Source organism: Syngnathus typhle, linkage group LG2, assembly GCF_033458585.1.
Source record: "Syngnathus typhle isolate RoL2023-S1 ecotype Sweden linkage group LG2, RoL_Styp_1.0, whole genome shotgun sequence".
Classification (NCBI taxonomy): Eukaryota; Metazoa; Chordata; class Actinopteri; order Syngnathiformes; family Syngnathidae; genus Syngnathus; species Syngnathus typhle.
In genome coordinates, this window is record NC_083739.1 from 5611518 (window position 1) to 5628915 (window position 17398).

A 17398-nucleotide genomic window follows, 5' to 3' on the forward strand; every position below is an offset into this window, starting at 1 on the left:
TTGAGTTGAGAATGTAAACAGAAACTAAAATATGTAGCCTGACTGAAACAAGATAAGATGTCAAACACAAAATGGAGGACAGACTTTGCGGAAATTCGGACTGGATGTCACAATTACCCGATGAGCTGCTTGACGTGTCGCTGTGGAATTTGGCCATCCCTGGTTAGCAAAAATAAATAATCCCACCCCTACACACTAGAAAATACGGAAGTCCTATGCTTAATATTTATCTTACATTTAATCGATCAATCTAATCTCGACGATATATGCACGTTTCTCGTAGGGAGCCACGACAGCATGTCATTCTGTCTCGACGTGTCCTCCCCTGTCGTAGAATCAGAGTCGTGGCTCCTCTACGTGATGGACAAACTTGCTCCTTGCCTAATACGGCCCTGCGTGTTCCGCTGGGCCACCACGCAGGTACACCCCGATTTATTCTGTAAATGATCAGTTTTGTGTGAAGAGTAAAAGAGACATGACTTGCCTTCAGCTCCTTGTTTTGTCATTTACCACATCTCCACAAGATCCTGAAAAGTAGATGTGATGTTTGGATCAGAGATGGTAGTAAGTTACTAGTCACGGTTAAAACCCTAAACTTAGTTTGTAATCCTAACTCTTTCCCAGTGTGCGTGTCGTGTGTTTATGATCTTCTTCCTCTCTGACCACAGCAAGCTGACCTCAGTCGTCAGTGTGGCCTCGGAATTCGCTTCTTGGACCTGCGGATTGCCAGGAAGCCAAAAGAGTGCAGCAAATTATTCTTTGCCCACGGTATCTATACAAGGAAGACTGTCAAGGTACACGCACACATTAAAAGTCTACACACCCCTGTTCAAATGCAAAATATTTGGTGAAATTAAATTGTGAATAGGAGTGTCATGTTTTGGTCAAATGTGTGTGCGTGCATGTGTGTGTCGTCACCAGGAGGCTCTGGATGAGCTGGCCACCTGGCTGGATGCACATCCTAAAGAGGTCGTGATCGTTTGCTGTTCACATTTCAGTTGCCTGACCCCGAGTGACCACACAGAACTTGTAGAGTACATCATATCACGTTTCGGACCAAAGCTCTGCTCCCCACAGGTAAGTCTAGTCATTTACACACTGATCACCATGAGTAAAAAAAAAAATATTACAAATTCATGTCGTTTGTTTGAATGTGGCCAAGGGAGGTCAAAGGTTAATTGTAATTTTTTTTTTTAAAATGATGAGATCATGGACTTTTTGTGCAGGATCGTCCCACCTTGCGGTCCTGTTGGTCCAAACGTCAACAGGTGATCATTTCCTATGACAACCAGGAAGTGCTCCAGCATCATCCCGAGCTGTGGACCGAAATACCTTACTGGTATTAAACGGCAGACTTATCGGCACATACCAGCCCAGCGCCTCCATGATGATGATGTGGACATTGTTTTTTTCTGTAGGTATGCTGACAGCACTGATCCAAAAAAGGTGATTTCCTACTTGGAGGCTCAGAAGCAAAAAGGAAGACCAGGTAGGTTGGATCTATCTGTGGAAAAAGCACACACAGTTGACCTTAATGCATCAGCCCACTCGACTCGTTTTGACTGTTGTCTGCTCTCCAGCTGGCTTTTACGTCAGCGGCCTGAACCTGACGGAAAACATTGCGTTTGTCCTCCTCCATCCCTTCCAAAACATGAGGAGCATCACCACCAAGGCCTTGACTGCGCTCCTCAACTGGGTGGGAGAGCAACGTCCGGGGCCTGAGGCAGAAGGCGTCAATATCATCTGCTGCGACTTTGTTGCCGTCGCTCGGTTTTGCGATCGTGTCATTGGCCTCAACTACAAAGGGCGGTGCTGACAGAGACAAAAAAAAAAAAGACTGCAAGACAATCAGCACTTGTCAGTGTGATCACCGTACACGTACTCAAGTTTGAATGCGCAGGCCATACAAGGAGAAGGAGGCTTTTAGCTGCTGCAAGGTGATGTGTGTGTGTTATCAAACAAGCTATTAGTTGATGCCCGAGCTGAGATCTGTATATTTTTATATTTTGAGTGCTATTGTGAATTTGTTTCCTTTCAGTTGCTGGAAATGACATACTGTATATGATGTATATAGTAAGGTGTTTGTTTTTTTTAGAAAAATTTTTTTTTTTTTTTACAAAATAAAATGTAACGTAAGGCTTCTTTAATAAATAAATAAATAAATAAATAATATGTATAGATTTGCTAAATGTGTTATTAAAAAGCGAAAACGTGTTACCATCACATTAAACACAGAACGGAACACTGAAAGACTTTGAAATTAAAAAGACAACTGAGTCACATTAGATGAGAAAAGAAATTGGACTGAACACTGCCCAAGGCAGGATTTGACCAGTGCCTCACAAACATGGTTCATCTGCACATGCACAGTCCGTCGTACCATCAAGTACATGCTGAAAATGTTGAGAAGAAACAAAGTGTTGCCATCACAATGAAAGCCAGAAGTGAACGGGATCATTAAAAGATAATTTACGAAAACCAACTTACTTTGGGTTAGGGGGTAGAGTGTTAGTGTTAGTAGTTTGAGTTTCAAACTAGAGTTAGGGTTTCAAAGTCAGGTTTCAATGACTCAATGGCTTCTGATTGTGTTTCCAATTCACGTCTGATTAGTATTCGGTAGAAACGACTGCCGCACTTTGAGGAGAAAGAAATGTGACAAGAACAGTGTTGACAACAGTTTACTGGAGAATGATGAAATGCCAGGAGCTTTCATGTACAGTATGCACCGATGGCGGCAGACTTCACGGAAGGAAAACGATGCAAATAAAATATAAAAGGCACAAAAAGCTGTCAAACAACTTTTCGCAGAGTCATCAAATACAAAGCTGCATCGGTCAACAGACAAGTTTTCCCTTTTGCCGCAGTTTATTTTTGGACAGCCACAAATGGATCTTCTCCAAGCCCACCGGCTTATTTCTTCTTCTTCTCCTGCGTGCTGGTGAACCACTGGTCCAGCAGCTTCTTGCTGTAGTAGATCTGCCAGCCGTGCACCTGCACGGAAATGACGATCGCCAAGTACATAATCGTCACCGCCGAGAAGCCGAAGATGAAGCGGTAAGCTTTGCCGTGTCGGTACAGCTGCTGAGCCACGGGGAACATCTCCATGCTGCCGTAGATGAGCGGCGCCACTGAGAACAGCCCGGCGCTGATCATGGAGATGACCAGGTAGCTGATGTTGTTGCGGGGCAAAGCCATGAAGCTGAAGATGGTGGGGATAATGCTGAGGAGGTACGGGTACTCCCACTGGTACGGTGAGGCGACAGTTTTGTGGGACACAAGACTCAGCTGGCTCACTGTCACCTAACCCACAACGAGACACTTAAGAAGGAACTCAGCGGTCACTCGGCAATGCGATTCTACCTGAGCTGCCATCAGCACCCACACCAGCAAGTGGACCATGTTGAGTTTCCGGATTTCGGACTTGAGGGCCACGCTGGAAGAACCCATAATGTATTTATCTTACCGATATGATTACAGATATGACTTCCCTACCTCATTTGGTAGTGTGAGGCCACTCGTTCTCTGTGTTCAAAGTCACTGCCGTCCGTGCCTGTCGCGCGCGGTCCCGCTCGGGAAGCCATGACTCGCTTCTACATGACGGACAATACAAAAGTTACTGTTTTATGTTTGTGTTATTTCTCAAGTCATGAGTTTCATTTGACGAGATCGTGCTAACATTTTGTGTGATCTAACATTGCTCGTTTTTTGTTCTGATGTGGAAATCTAATTTCTTGGGTGTGAAATTGAATGAAACAAAGTGACTCGACTTAATCCTAAAACTTTTTTCAATGTGGTAGCAACTTGCTTCCATAGTAAAGCTTGCGTTGAACTACAATGCAAAGCAGAATAGTGTTTTTATTTAAGGAATTCTCATAAGATCATCGCGTATTCAAAGCCGCCTGCAGACAGAGAAAGTTGCTTTAGAGGCCAGTTGAATTATTTTGAAGGTGTCTGACCGTTTAGAGGTCAAATCAGTTCATCAACACTACACGTTCCACTCCCCCACTTTTGGGTTGACTGCACTCCGTGCATTAACTTGGCTAAAAAGCCATTGCCAAGCAGGTCTAATTCTAATAAAGGCTGTCCTGGAGTTATTAATTTGGGTTTTGTCTTGCAACAGCTTGCAAAATGCATCGTCAACAGCGACCAACTAGCACTTAGCTGGCACATGGCGATATTTATGTGCGATGAATATAATACAAACATTTATTTTAAGTTCAAGACGACGTAATTGTACTTACGTGTTCGTCGATTCTTCTAACTTTGGGAAGATTGTGCACACCGACGGCTCCGGTGTACGGAAGAGGAAAGCGGTCAACATCGCCAACTGATTGGTCAACAAACCTCTTCGTTATTGTTTTAACGGCGGTTGCAAACTATAATTGCACACTACCGCCACCTATTGCTTTGGAATGGTTATACGTGACGTTTTACACTAAGCGGCAAGCACCACCGAAAACGAATAAAACAAAACTAGTATAAATACAAAAGTAAACACCAGGCAGAGTTTTTTTGTTTACTCCTGAAAGGTATGTTTAATATTTTATGTCATTATGGCATCATACACAGTTTGAGCAGTAACACTGATTAAATATAGAAGGGAAACCCCGGCCCAAATTATACTTCAATTAAAATCATTAGTATTGCACATACAATTTCTCTATGACATCCAGAGCTGTAAGATGAATGTGAATGTTTTTTTACTTGATAGCTAAATACAACTAAACTGTACTACATGTGTCTTAAAAAAACTTTGAACAGTGTTTCTTTTGTGTACCACCATAGTGTTAATCATTTGACATTGACAATTATTGAACTAATCAGTTCATTTACATTCATCATTTTACAAATTAAGAAAAGAAAAAAAAAAGAGCTACAATTTTCAAATTCAAATATATTTTTAAATATATATTTTTTTTCTTTAATTTTTAGCAGGAATTTAACACCTGGCAGAATTTGTCCTGCAAACAAAATGTTTGTATGCAAAGAAAAACAATGAGGCTGAAGTATGAGTCAATCGTTGTTTTTTTTTTTATATGATTTCAAAAAAAAAAAAAAAGTAAACAACAATGGCCGATTGTCATTTCATCCATCTTCTCATAATCCCCAAATAAAACATTCACCACAGTGAAGATCCTTTTTGAAGATCCAAACAGGTTCACTTCATTTGCCGCTTCAGTCATGATATTTTTAAATACAAGTGCTTTCAATTAAATTGGGTACAATAAGTATCCCGAAAAAATGGCGTGGACGTACTGACTGGCGTAAAGTCCTGCTGCCTGCTCAGACGGCAGCTGCAAGTGGACCATGTCAGCCTGCTGTAACGGGAGCACAGCGCTACCGGATGCCTGGTCCAGCAAGCCCTTGACGCACTCATCGTAAGTGTACAGCATTGGCTCGTTGTTCTTCATCAGTGCCACCCACACGTTACTCCCTTTGCAGTGGACGTGGTAAGAAAAATAGTAAACCCCTGGTACACTGCATGTAAAAACACCAGTTTGAGGATTGTAGTCCTGGTTGCCATTCTGTAGGATTTTGTCGAAGATCACGGGGGAACCGACAGATGGAAATGGATTTGTGAGCTTTGCTGTGAAAGCTGGCATCTCCAAGGCATTTCCACCAGTGTTGCCACTATTCCTTGCCTTTTTGTACGCTTGTTTTTGACCACTGTATGGACCCGACACTGCAAGGGTTTGGCTGAGGTCAGGATATGTTGCAGGGAGTCCTGGAGGACCAGGGGGTCCAGGTTGCCCTGGTTGTCCAGGAAGTCCCTGAGGTCCAATAGGGCCAGTGTTACCCTTAGGACCAATTTGACCCACCGGTCCAGGTGTTCCCTCACCAGGATAGCCTGGTAAACCAGAAGGGCCTATTTCCCCCTTTAGACCAGGCATTCCTGGAGGTCCTATTGGACCACCTGGTCCTGAAAGTCCTGGGATCCCCTGTGGTCCATGATGGCCTTTATCACCAGGTTGGCCTACTGCTCCTCTTGGCCCAGGTAATCCTGCTGTACCGGGGGCACCAATTAAACCCCTGTTACCTGGTTCCCCTTTTGGGCCCACGGGTCCTTGAAATCCTCTCGGTCCAGGTTGTCCGACCTCGCCCATGAAGGCTGGCTGTCCCGGAAGGCCTGGTAACCCTGAATCCCCTTTCAATCCAGGATTTCCTTTCGGCCCAAAATCACCATCATCACCCTTTTGCCCTGGGAAGCCAATGCTGCCTGGTGGCCCCATTGGGCCTGGCTGACCAGGTCTGCCACTAGAACCTGTCTGACCAATAACACCTGGAAGGCCTGCATGACCCTTTTCTCCTTTTAGACCTGTTGATCCAGGAACACCGCTGTGTCCTTTGTGACCCATGGGTCCTGGAAAGCCTTGTTTGCCATAACCAGGCAAACCTGGACTTCCTGGTAATCCTGGAGAGCCCGGTGCACCTTTGCTTCCAGGAAGCCCAGGTTGACCAGGAAAGCCATCTTTCCCTGCTTTTCCAATTCCAGATGAGCCCGGTGGACCCGGTTGGCCTTTGTCACCGGGTGGTCCTGCTGGTCCCGGCTGTCCACGAGCACCAACTTTTCCTGGCATTCCCGGATGCCCGGGATGACCATTCACACCAGGTTTGCCAATCCCAGGCATCCCAACATGTCCAGGTGGACCCGGTGGTCCACTAGGTCCTTTCAACCCAGGCAAACCAGGTATGCCAATTCCTTTTTCTCCTTTGAGGCCTGGTTGACCAGAAAGCCCAGGAGGACCTCTTTGACCCGGCTCACCTTGAACACCCAGCTGTCCTGGCAGACCTTGACCTCCAACCTTCGCAATTCCAGGGAGGCCAGGTGGACCCGGACGTCCTTGAGGACCAGGAAGTCCATTTGGGCCCTCACGACCACTAGGTCCTGATTCACCTTGTGGCCCAGGCAATCCAGGTCCTCCTGGTTTTCCAGGCAATCCTGGCAGTCCTGGTTTGCCTATTCCCGGGTACCCTTGAGGACCAGTGGGACCTGGTTTTCCTGGTATTCCCTGCAATCCCTGTCCTGGTAGCCCTGGTGGTCCCTGAGGTCCCGGTGGGCCTTGAATGCCAGGAGGTCCTTCTCCACTAGAAACATGGGGAGGTGGACCTTTGGCTCCTCTGAATGTTTGCCCTTAAAAACAAAGACATTTTGGTCATGAGAGGTGAGGATTCAATCCAGATGAAGAATCAGTCCTCAGATCTTTAGTGATTTCATTTGAAAATAGAGAGACCTTTGCTTTCCGTCAATAGCCGCTCTTTGCCCAACTCAAATGGAAGCTGAGGGAGCTCCATACCGTACTGACCCAGTAACGGCATCTCGTTTCCTGAGAAGGGCTGTTGTGGATGGCCATCGTTGTACTGCGGTTGCGGCTGGTATTGTTGCGATGATGTTTTGCTTCTGGAGAATGCGCCACCGTGGGCCAGATGGACCACAGCGATGAGTATGTGGATGGGATGGAGGACTGCAGGAACCATATTCTACTGTGGAGAAGAAAACAATAAAATACAACCAGGAAGTGGATCAGTTTTGCTACATCATAGCAAAATAGACTAAACATATTTTTCATGGCAGAGTGACAGAAAAAAAAATAAACCTAGCAGAACCTTTCAGAGTTCTCCTTGCCGAGTAAACGTCTTTGTCCACTGCCTGGCCCGCCTTACATTAGGTTGCTTCTCGGACTCGTTTCCAAGGCATGAGTGGGGAGGTGGCCATGTAGAGACGACGCCGGTCCGGTCTGGTCTCGGCTCTGTCTAAAAAAATGAATTACAGGTAAGTTCAAGATCAAATAGTTTCTTCTTCACCTTGTAGTGACGTACGATTGTCACAAGCGTTTCTTTAACTGATTCCCAATGTAAAGATCCAGCACCATGGACAGAACCCCACAAGTTTTAGATCATCTCTGTTATGGTCCAGGAAAAGCAGCAGGATAACTAAATGAAGCATGGTGAGCAGTGATGGAAAGCCACATTCTAGGCCAAGCGTTGGGTTTGACGCAAAAAAATAAAATAAAAAGGATCTAATATATTGCAAGACTTAGGTTATTAGGTTATTCCTCATTCTGTAGGAATCATCCTGGTCCGATATGGGAAAGTATTCAGTCAGTGGAGGTTTCAAAGTCATATTTTAACATCCACAAAATAAATTTACTTCCTTATCACGTTCAAAAGTTCTTTTGAATTCGGAAGTCTCGTTATAAATATATTATATATAAATATTTCTGTTGTTGGAATGATACAAAATGCAAATTTGAAAATTTGTCACTTTTTATTTGATTTGATTTTTTTTGTAAAATTATTTTTGAAGGTTGTTAATAATTAATTGTTTGTTTTTCTCACATTTAGAAGCTGGTAGCTTAAATACATTTTATTTGTAAAGAAAAAAAACAAAAAAAATGGCCAGGCTTAAATAAGCTTTTGCCAGCGCCATATTTTGTCACCGCTCATTAAATCGCTGATAATTGTTGAATATATTATTGTGTGGTAACGGGAAAAAAAAAACAAGTATCAATAACTACAATAACAAACTGACCGCTTTTGGAATTTAATAGTTGTGATCCATCTGGCACATCATCCATCGTTCAACAATCAACACATTTGAGAACCAGACCAGTCTCTTTCAGTGGAATGTTAAAAACAATGTGCAGAGCTTTGAAATGTTTCTGGACCCTAAACTCAGGTTGGATCTGACCTCCAAGAATGCATCAATCCGAACCGACTGGATCAAGCGAGCTCATTCGTCAAGGTGAATACACACCAGAGACCGTCCAGAATAAATGAGTTAGCTTCTCTTATTTCCTTGCATGATGTTGAGGATCTGGCACCAAAAAAAACCTCACAGATGCCTTTTGAAGCCCCACCTGATGCTTCCAGATGGCTTACTTTAAGAGTATTTGAAGCACAATGTGCTCGGAGCCCAGACTATGTTTGACATGCAACACTCAGCTGATCAGCGAACAAGAACCGAGGCCAAGACATCTGGGAAAGGCACCTGTGTGTGTGTGTGTGTGTGTGAGCATCCATTTTGAAGTCGTGCCTCCAATACACAATGTAACACACACACGCACAACGTGTCTGACGAATGTCCACGTCACCTTCCGTCTCGCCTCAGTTTTCATTTCCGACAAATGTCAACAATTGGATTGATTTCCCTGCACGCTCCGCAGCCATAATTTCTCGGCAGAACCTTGTGCGCTTGCTTTGGCTCCTATTTACGTTGGCTCCCAAAGGCACTCGGCCGCATTTTATGGATTGGATGGGCCAATAATAACATGCGATCACTATGGGAAATTCTCACATTTACAGCTGCAATAGTTTAATTCTAGATCGTGATATTAATATTAGTGGGCGATACAGAGGAGACATTGTTGAGAACTAATTCTTTTCCAACATTGCAACCTTCAATACATTTAATAACCAGCATTTCTGGTGCATATGATGTACCGTTTTTTCCCATGTATAATGCGCAAAATTTAACTAATTTATTGTCCTAAAATCTGGGGTGCGCATTATACATGGGTACAGGCTTTTCTCCAGCATCAACATGCCATTTTTAGGGTGCGCATTATACATGGGAAAAAAACGGTATTTTATTTTATACATTATATTAATATGGCTTGCTCCTGTTGATTCAGATGGGACAGTTTTATTATTATTCATTTTAATTACACTATATTGCAATTTGTATAATTTCTATAATAGTAATTGTGGTGATATTAAGAGGTCGATTGAGTCAGGCCCACGTACGTAAGACCCAGCCGGTGATCCGCCGGTGGTATCATCAGAACCTAATCTCTCAGAACTTCGCCCAATGGTCTTGACCCAGAATATGAGGCCAAATGTTGTTCCAATAGAATACTGCAACTACGAGCTCAACTATAAGAACCCAACCGGCTTCAATCTGCAAACAGCAAAGCTGAGATAATTACCAAAGCGTATTTTCCAACCCAACTTGCATGAGAGGAGCATGTCTATGACTCAACAAAAAAACAGGCAGCAGTGTGGTGGGATCAAGAAGCACATTCCCTCCGAGCTACATCAACTCTTCCTGTCCAGGAGGCAGAAGGGAGCCAGCGAACCGAATGTGGGGCACAGGACAAAGACATTAACAATAACAAGTCAGCAAAATAGAAAAGTCTGGGCCTGCTCAGGGAAGCGTCTGGTCCTCCCTCCTTTGCAACCGTCAATGACAAGATCCAACAATAACACAAGCGCTGCCAATCTCCAGCATGTCAAGATGACGTGTTGTTGCTTGTCACGTCTTTTTCTTACAAAAGTAAGTCCCTAATCAAATTAAGCACTGAAAAAAAAATCATCAGGACCATCCCATGTCAAACTTGGCAGGTGCGCACGCAGAAATCGGGACAGACAAACACACGCGTCGCTGAGTTTTAGTTTGGCAGCTTTCACGCCCTGCATGATGATCACTTCACATTCTGGATGCACAAAAAATTCTTCCACTGCTGACAAAACAATGCAGGTTTGAGGCGAGGAAGCCTCGTTTCTGAGTCTGAGTCTTTTATTATCGGCAAGGAGATAATGCAAAAAAAAGTGAGGCTGAAGCCAGACATGCCAGAAACACACAAAACAACAACTTTGCAACAACTTCTTACCTGCACGTAAGTTGCTGCCCGATTGCAGAGTGGGTGGATGTCGCACCAAACTTTGATCGTGGTGAGGCTTTTATGTGCAGGAGGGAGGAGCTGCGGAAGCAGAGGACGGAGCCCAAATACTGTAGAAAAAATATCCACAGGACAACGGTCAGCTGTTTGCTGGAACATACTTCGGTCGGCCTCAATAATATCAAGTTGCGATTAAATTGTTAATCTCCATCCGATATAAAATATAATTTTGTGACTCGATACGACAATACCCGGAGCCAAACATTTTAGCATCACTATGACGCATTTCAATGAGACAACAATGCAACTACCAGTAAGTCATAAAACAAAAAACATAAACTGCATCATTTCTACCAACTGTGAGATTGTGACCGAGTCTTTGAACTTTTGCTCAACTTCTTGCTTATTTCAATGTGCCATTTCCCACGACGAACAGATGGTTCACATTAATCATTTTTTGTGCTGCTTTAAAAAAAAAAAAAAAAAAAAAAATCACTTTAGCCGCTCCAGGACAAAAAAACACACGCATATGTCGATTTAAAGTCGTTGTCACAGAAAACAGTTGCGGTCGTGACGTCACAGCTATACAGGACGAACCAACGCAAATATATTCTTTTGCAATATTCTTTAGTCTCCACTTTTTCAAGCATGAAACCTGTTAAGTGGGATTTTTTTTACTTCCAAACCACGTGGTGCAAAAGATGCTGCCCTTTTTCTTTTCTTTTTTTTTTTTTTACTGTGCATGACATTGAAACGTTCCAAGGGCAAAATTGGGACGGATTACTGGAAATCACTTTCCACATCTCCAAAATCCACACACACTTGAGCAAGACACGAAAGCCTCACACTGACATCTCTCCTTGGAGAGTAACCTGAATTTCCTCTTATGGGAAAAAAATTAAAGTATTAATTTTTCTGGCTGTTACATTGGGGAAGAAAAGGAAACGATGACGTCACAGACATTTCAGATGGTTGAAAGAAAACATGTGGAGGGATTTAGTTACAAGGTCAGTGAGGAAATCTTCAGATAGAGTTTCCCAGTCATTACATCGTCTCGCTGCTTTTTTGTCTGCGCCTTAATCTCTTCACATCTACCACAAATACACGTACCGATCAAAAGAAAATAGAAAGTACATCCAGGACAGACCACTGGAAAAGATCCTGAACTGAAATCACTGAAAATCTTTCCAATTTCTGCATTGGGTGGAATTTTTCCAATGTGTCAAGAATCAAAGTCGACTATTGTGTCCCGCTCAACTACCCCCCCCCCCCTTTTTTTTTTAATAAACTTGCCGGCATCAAGTGGGAAAGCATCTTAAATGTGTGTTGTTGGATTGTAGCTACAGTGTGGATGATTTGTTAGCTGCTTTCCAAAGCAAACAACAAGCTAACTCCAGCAGACTTCATCATAAGGGAAACAAGGAAGGACGGCTCACACTGCACTTTCTAATTAAAAAGTGTTTTGGGGTAATGTGATCCTCGAGACGTTTACTTTGGAGCAAATATGGCTCAACACGTGTTGTAGCTACAGTGGCTATCAAAAGTCCACACACCCCTGTTCGAATTGCCAGTTTTTTGTGGTATGGGGGGGGGGGGGGAGATAAATCAAAATCTCTCTCTCTGCCAAAATTATTTGTAGTCAAATTAATCCATAATTTAATTGAAATGTTTTAACCTATGTTGATGGTTTAAGGACTTCCGCTTAAAAAAAAAAAAAAGCTGATATACATAATGCAAGGCTGACAGGAAATTGAGGGTCAGGGGTTCCCTGGGCTCTGCTTGTCCTGCTTTGATAAACCAAAAGTGCTCTCTCTTCGCATGCCAGCAGAGCTCGTTTTTACTGGCCTGCCTCGGTGGAGACACACACAGGCAGATTCCATGCAGGCGGTGTTGACAGACCAAAAAGTGAGCAGCCGTGATGCGGGATGCTTGGACTCAACAGAGGCCAACAAGCACAGTGGTTCGGTGCTTAAGAATCATTACTCTTAATAATAGGACAAGGAAGGCATTTACGGCATTTGTGGACGTGCGGCTTACAAAAAGAAAAAAAATAATGCAGTTGAGGCTCAAGGTTAAATATCAGCCCGACAGACGGCAGTTACTGAAAGCGTAATAATGCTCGCCGCGGCCAAGTTCCCTCAACTGGACAGTTTAAGCAAATTACAATCGGCTACTGACCTTTGCACAAATTGCAAGTCAACAGAACCTTGGCATTCTCACCTAGAAACAAAGTTTTGAGTATGTTTTGACTGAAGGAAACAAAAAGATAATAGAGTGGATGTATGTTGGCATTGCGGAGCTACTGTAGGATTTTTTTCCTGTGGGGGGCTCAATGATATCTCAGTGGGTCTGCAAAACATTTTTTTTTTTACAAAGCCAACACTGTTAAAGATTCATCATATGTTGCTTGCAAGATATGGGTAGAAATGCAATATGCTAAAAAAATATTTCAGGTGGTGCGCACCGGTAGCACCCGTGCACTCCACACGCAACTCACTATTTCCTTTCCGGAAATTTACAGAATTGTTAGTCATCATCTTTCAAGATTTTACTGTTTAAAAACACGCAATAATAATCAACTACTGCTGTGCAAAAGATGAGACGTGGCTCACGCTTAATTAAAGCACATTTTAATTTATTTATTTATTTGGAGGCCTAAAACATATGACTAAAACTTGAAGTCAAAACATTTAAAGTGGCTGTGTCCCATCACTTCATATTGGCAATCCTCTTGGAGCGTCTTAGCACAATATTTGGTTGTTCCTCCTTTTTTTCCTCCTGCTGCTGCTTAAGTCGCCTTCCCGCCGGCCGACCACGCTTCACCTCATCCGCCTGTTTGACACTTTGCACTGGCGATGTCGCCGCCGCTTCCTGTCTGACGGCCTTCGGTCTCCCTCGGGCGCCTCGCTTAGGTTTCGACTGATCCGCCGGCGTCTGCTGTCCTGCGGCTTCTTTGGGAATCTTCACCGCTTTGGACTTTGAGGGGTCGTTTGAACCTTTGCCGGCCGGTTTTCTCCTGGTCGGGAGATTAGTCCTTGGCGCTGCGTTCGTAATAACCTCTTGTTTGGTTGCATCCTTGCCTGCTGCTTTCCTGCTGGTCGGCAGATTTGTCTTTGGCGCCGTGGGGGTCGCAACCTCTTGTCTGTCCATCTAGTCAAATATTTAACAGTGTTAAGACCTATTGTGAAATTCCCACGTTGTAGCCGAGCTCTTGCCTCTATTGAAGCCAGTTTGGATTTGAGGTCTGCTAAATCTCTCATCAGCTGCTGAATGGTGGTCTAAAACCCAAGAGAAGCGTTGAATTGAAATGTTTTCATTTATTGCTGTTGTGGTCCTCACCTTGTGACCAACAAGTTGCTCCGCCAGATGTTCTCTCTCATTTGTGTCCTCCTTTCTCCTTCCACGCACACATGTTAAAAATGTAAGGATGGGATTTTGCCAAAATTATGTCATAGGACACGCAAACTGCAAATATATACCAACTGGTCTCCTTCTGACTGATTGCTTGCTTCTTCTCCTTCTTCTTGCTCGGTGCTCGGTCCACATCTTCCTTGCTCACAATGGCCAGCAGTGAGACGGCCTTTCGCTCCAACACTTTGACCGATGAGTACAAGGATCCAAGTACCTTTTTGTGGTGCGCCACCAGCTCAGAGTAGGATGAAGACTGACAGGCGCAAAACATTTGGAAGAGGTTAATTGACAGTGATGACGACACTACACCTTTATATAAAATTTAGAATAAAAGAAAAAAAACATGAAGCAACAAGGGAAAATACGAATTGAGAAAAGCATAACTTTACAAAAAAAGGTAAATGAATCATCCCATTCAGATTAAATAAACTTCATTCGAAATAATTATTGTTTTATTTTTTTTATACCAGATTACTTCATTTAATATTTGGACGAAGGAGCAATTTCAAGTAATATTTTCAGTTTCCAAAAGAGATTAAATTATTGGTAAAAATTACTGAGACCTTTATTTTGAGAAGCTCTACTGACCACAGGAAAACTACATTTTTTGATTTAAGGGTAAGCTCCCTCTACTCATTATAGAAAAGTAATGTTAAAAAAAATAGTAGCGAGGCTGTAAAAACAACAAAAATCTTTTTTGAGGTGATTTTCCAACATGTGCATTGAGCCACAAACTGAAATTGGAAGCGTTAAAAATAAAAAGTAAATGGACATATTTATACTAACAAGAACTGCTTTCAATAGAAGAAACAAAATTTTACGTATTCAATAAGCTGAGGTAAAAAAAAAAAAAGTCTAACAAGGTCTTTTATTTTTTAAACGAACTTATTCAGACTTGTCAGTGTGAGAATTTAAAGCTAACGAGCGCTCTCAGCTCACCTTCTGAAGTTCAGCTTGCACGTTGTCCCCGGGGTATAACGTGGACTCCAAGACCAGCTCCGTTTGCAGCATGTTTCGCAACTCCACCAGCTCTCCCTGAAGAGCACGTTCCTAAATTACCTTCTCAATTTACGCATGTGAATCACTTCCATTCAAATCCAACCTCGAGCTGCTTTATTTGCTTCTCCACCTGCATCTTCATCATGAAGTCCTGGTCACTTGCTGTTAACTGATAGTCTTTCATGCCGTTCACCAAGGAGTCAGAGAAAGCTCCTAAAACTGGCAAAAACGCAAACATTCTGTTGTCATCTGCATCCAATAATCCGATTTGACCTTTTGTTTGTCCTCGGTTCAATAACGTTTAAGGTATAGCCGCATAATTGAAAAAGCCAAACCTGGTTTTATGTCGTTAACCTGAAAGACGTCTGGGTCAGGGTGCTCGCTGCTGCCCCCCTTTGGATGACACTCGCAGGTCTTGGTTAAAAGGAACCACTTGGACTGCAAACGAATCAACCAAGTCAAACAACAGACTCACCTCTGGGCCCTGTTTGAATTCCACAATGTGACTTTTCTCATCTTCATTGGGAAATTCCAAACGTTGCTTCACTTGTAAAGGAGGCGGCGTCCTAGGCAGTTGTCGACCGGTTGGGATGTAGTGCAAACTCTCTTTCAGCTTCTTCAAACTATTTCCAGCCATGTGGAATGTGCGAGGTAACAAAGCACTTTGGAACTCCTGCTAAAACGGTTGGCCTCTTTCCCTGCTGCTCTAACCACTCGATTGGGTTCACCTGAGGGCGCAATACTGGCAGCTGCCCACTAGAGGGCAGCAGTGCTCCGCAGTTTGATGGTGCATTCTGATTGGGCCTTTTGCGTGCGTTCTGGACTATGCCGTACAGGATAATAACGCCCACTGCGGAATATCCCCCTTTTTTTTCTTCTTTTTTTTCGGAATACCCCTTTTCAACTTACATCGAGGGACGTAACTTGAAAATACACAAGCAACATGGAGCGAGCTTTATTACGAGCAAGACATTCCCTATCTGTGGCCTTGTTGAAGAGAACTTTTTTTTATGTTGTCCGTTCCAAGAATGCTGCAGTGCTCAGCAGAGAAGCAGATTCAGTGACAGGCTGCTGTCATTGCCCGGCCCCGCTGATAGATTGAAAAAACGTCCCTCTCGCTTGTGCCATGTGGCGTTTTAATTCCACCGCTATCATATTTATTCCCTCTACTTTATACTGTAGTAGCAACAACTTGCATATACACCCACACAACTAATCTGTGTGTTAAGCAAACTTTTCATAGACTATTTAGGATTTTCTAAAACCTGATTTTTTTTTTCAAATTTTGTTTATTCTCAGCTCCTTTCACTCTTTCTGTTTTTCCACTTGTTTCAAAGTATCGAGGTACATACTTGAACTTTGAACTTTGGTTTTGGCAGCAGAATCACAGATATCCACTATGCAAGGCAGGTGGGCATGTGGCCGAACGGAAAGCCAACTATCTTTAACCTGCCCGTGTCACACTGCCAGTCCCGCATGTTTTCTGGCACTACAGGAACTTGAAAGGCGAGCGCTGCGTCGTAAATACTTCTGTTTTTAAACTCCTTGCTCCCATGATGCCGCAGACGAGAGGAAGAGAGAGAAAAGGGTCACGCGTTGCTGCTGTGTAAAATCTGCTTTGGGAACAAATTGGAGCTCAGGTTCGAGCGTGTAGTCGTATCTCCGGTTATTGGACTCGCAAACACAAACATCACAGAAGCTCTTTAGTGTCCTAAAAATCCCATCGCTTCCTTTGTTGCAGGGTGTGCTGTATTGAGCGGGAAGCTCATAAAGGGATGGAGACGTGCTCAGACTTTTGGCTTCATGGCAGACAGGGGGAGGCCTGAGATGCTCATTTATTCATATTAAAATCTGAAAGTGATCGATTGGCAACCTCCACAGTGGCAGGTTCGAATGACTATGGACCAGAAGGCCTCACTTCATGATTGTGAAATACCTTGAGAAGCTGAAGGTGGCGCCGCTCACAAACTACGACATGGACCTTTGTCAGTATGCCTACAAGAAGTGCTCCACTGATGACATCATCACAGCCCACACCCACCTGCAAATTCCGACACCCGCCTGCTCTTTCGGGAATTCTCCTCTACCAGCATGCCACAGAACCTGCTGCAAAAGATGACAAGTTTTGGCCTGAGTCCATCATTGGGAAACTGGGTCTGAAAGATATAATAATAATAATTAATAACAATCAGTTGATAAAGATATAGAATTTAATTTCACTGTATTTTCTACATGTCCATATTCATGCAGCACCTCCCTAAATGCAAGCTCCCCGAAACACAAAATAATGTGACATCCATCAGTGAATGACATAACCATAGCACCTTTTTTCACTTTCAAACTCATCCCATGGGCCGGATTGAAGCTCC

At 43.4% G+C, this 17398-nt stretch overlaps 4 protein-coding genes across 8 annotated transcripts; 1 reads left to right on the forward strand and 3 right to left on the reverse strand.

Moving 5' to 3' along the window:
* The first annotated feature begins 20 nt into the window (after positions 1-20).
* On the forward strand, positions 21-2176 carry LOC133150043 (PI-PLC X domain-containing protein 1-like). Of its 3 annotated transcripts, none has more exons than XM_061272329.1 (7): positions 21-162; positions 284-420; positions 669-794; positions 922-1077; positions 1227-1339; positions 1419-1489; positions 1581-2176. In XM_061272329.1, the coding sequence occupies exons 1-7, from the start codon at positions 72-74 to the stop codon at positions 1814-1816; spliced, it is 930 nt and encodes a 309-aa protein (XP_061128313.1). In that variant the 5' UTR covers positions 21-71; the 3' UTR covers positions 1817-2176. The 3 variants fall into 3 exon arrangements, with proteins under 3 accessions (XP_061128313.1, XP_061128315.1, XP_061128314.1); XM_061272330.1 differs by having other exon boundaries at positions 23-162; positions 335-420; XM_061272331.1 differs by lacking the exon at positions 284-420.
* Positions 2177-2843: 667 nt separating this feature from the next.
* jagn1b (jagunal homolog 1b) lies at positions 2844-4851 on the reverse strand. Its single transcript, XM_061272337.1, has 4 exons — positions 4242-4851; positions 3493-3590; positions 3361-3433; positions 2844-3300 (listed from the first exon to the last, which is right to left on the reverse strand). The coding sequence occupies exons 2-4, from the start codon at positions 3579-3581 to the stop codon at positions 2911-2913; spliced, it is 552 nt and encodes a 183-aa protein (XP_061128321.1). The 5' UTR covers positions 3582-3590; positions 4242-4851; the 3' UTR covers positions 2844-2910.
* Positions 4852-5007: 156 nt separating this feature from the next.
* Positions 5008-10770, reverse strand: LOC133150032 (collagen alpha-1(VIII) chain-like). Of its 3 annotated transcripts, none has more exons than XM_061272312.1 (4): positions 10611-10770; positions 7606-7752; positions 7233-7479; positions 5008-7132 (listed from the first exon to the last, which is right to left on the reverse strand). In XM_061272312.1, exons 3-4 carry the CDS (start codon positions 7474-7476, stop codon positions 5211-5213), a joined length of 2166 nt encoding a protein of 721 aa, XP_061128296.1. In that variant the 5' UTR covers positions 7477-7479; positions 7606-7752; positions 10611-10770; the 3' UTR covers positions 5008-5210. The 3 variants fall into 3 exon arrangements, with proteins under 3 accessions (XP_061128296.1, XP_061128297.1, XP_061128295.1); XM_061272313.1 differs by having other exon boundaries at positions 7305-7482; XM_061272311.1 differs by having other exon boundaries at positions 7233-7482.
* Positions 10771-13248: 2478 nt separating this feature from the next.
* On the reverse strand, positions 13249-16586 carry LOC133150040 (uncharacterized). Its single transcript, XM_061272325.1, has 8 exons — positions 15505-16586; positions 15365-15422; positions 15133-15248; positions 14970-15065; positions 14099-14283; positions 13959-14016; positions 13835-13897; positions 13249-13769 (listed from the first exon to the last, which is right to left on the reverse strand). Exons 1-8 carry the CDS (start codon positions 15664-15666, stop codon positions 13329-13331), a joined length of 1179 nt encoding a protein of 392 aa, XP_061128309.1. The 5' UTR covers positions 15667-16586; the 3' UTR covers positions 13249-13328.
* Positions 16587-17398: the final 812 nt, after the last annotated feature.

Coding starts and splice junctions, on each gene's coding strand:
- LOC133150043 (XM_061272329.1), top strand. CDS start 72: ATGGAGGACAGACTTTGCGGAAATTCGGACTGGATGTCACAATTACCC. Junction 1,078..1,226: donor CAAAGCTCTGCTCCCCACAG/GTAAGTCTAGTC, acceptor CTTTTTGTGCAG/GATCGTCCCACCTTGCGGTC. Junction 1,340..1,418: donor TGGACCGAAATACCTTACTG/GTATTAAACGGC, acceptor TTTTTTCTGTAG/GTATGCTGACAGCACTGATC.
- jagn1b (XM_061272337.1), bottom strand. CDS start 3,581: ATGGCTTCCCGAGCGGGACCGCGCGCGACAGGCACGGACGGCAGTGAC. Junction 3,434..3,492: donor GCCTCACACTACCAAATGAG/GTAGGGAAGTCA, acceptor GGGTTCTTCCAG/CGTGGCCCTCAAGTCCGAAA. Junction 3,301..3,360: donor GGGTGCTGATGGCAGCTCAG/GTAGAATCGCAT, acceptor GTTGTGGGTTAG/GTGACAGTGAGCCAGCTGAG.
- LOC133150032 (XM_061272312.1), bottom strand. CDS start 7,476: ATGGTTCCTGCAGTCCTCCATCCCATCCACATACTCATCGCTGTGGTC. Junction 7,133..7,232: donor GCTATTGACGGAAAGCAAAG/GTCTCTCTATTT, acceptor TTTGTTTTTAAG/GGCAAACATTCAGAGGAGCC.
- LOC133150040 (XM_061272325.1), bottom strand. CDS start 15,666: ATGGCTGGAAATAGTTTGAAGAAGCTGAAAGAGAGTTTGCACTACATC. Junction 15,423..15,504: donor AATTCAAACAGGGCCCAGAG/GTGAGTCTGTTG, acceptor TGTCATCCAAAG/GGGGGCAGCAGCGAGCACCC. Junction 15,249..15,364: donor GGTTAACGACATAAAACCAG/GTTTGGCTTTTT, acceptor CGTTTTTGCCAG/TTTTAGGAGCTTTCTCTGAC.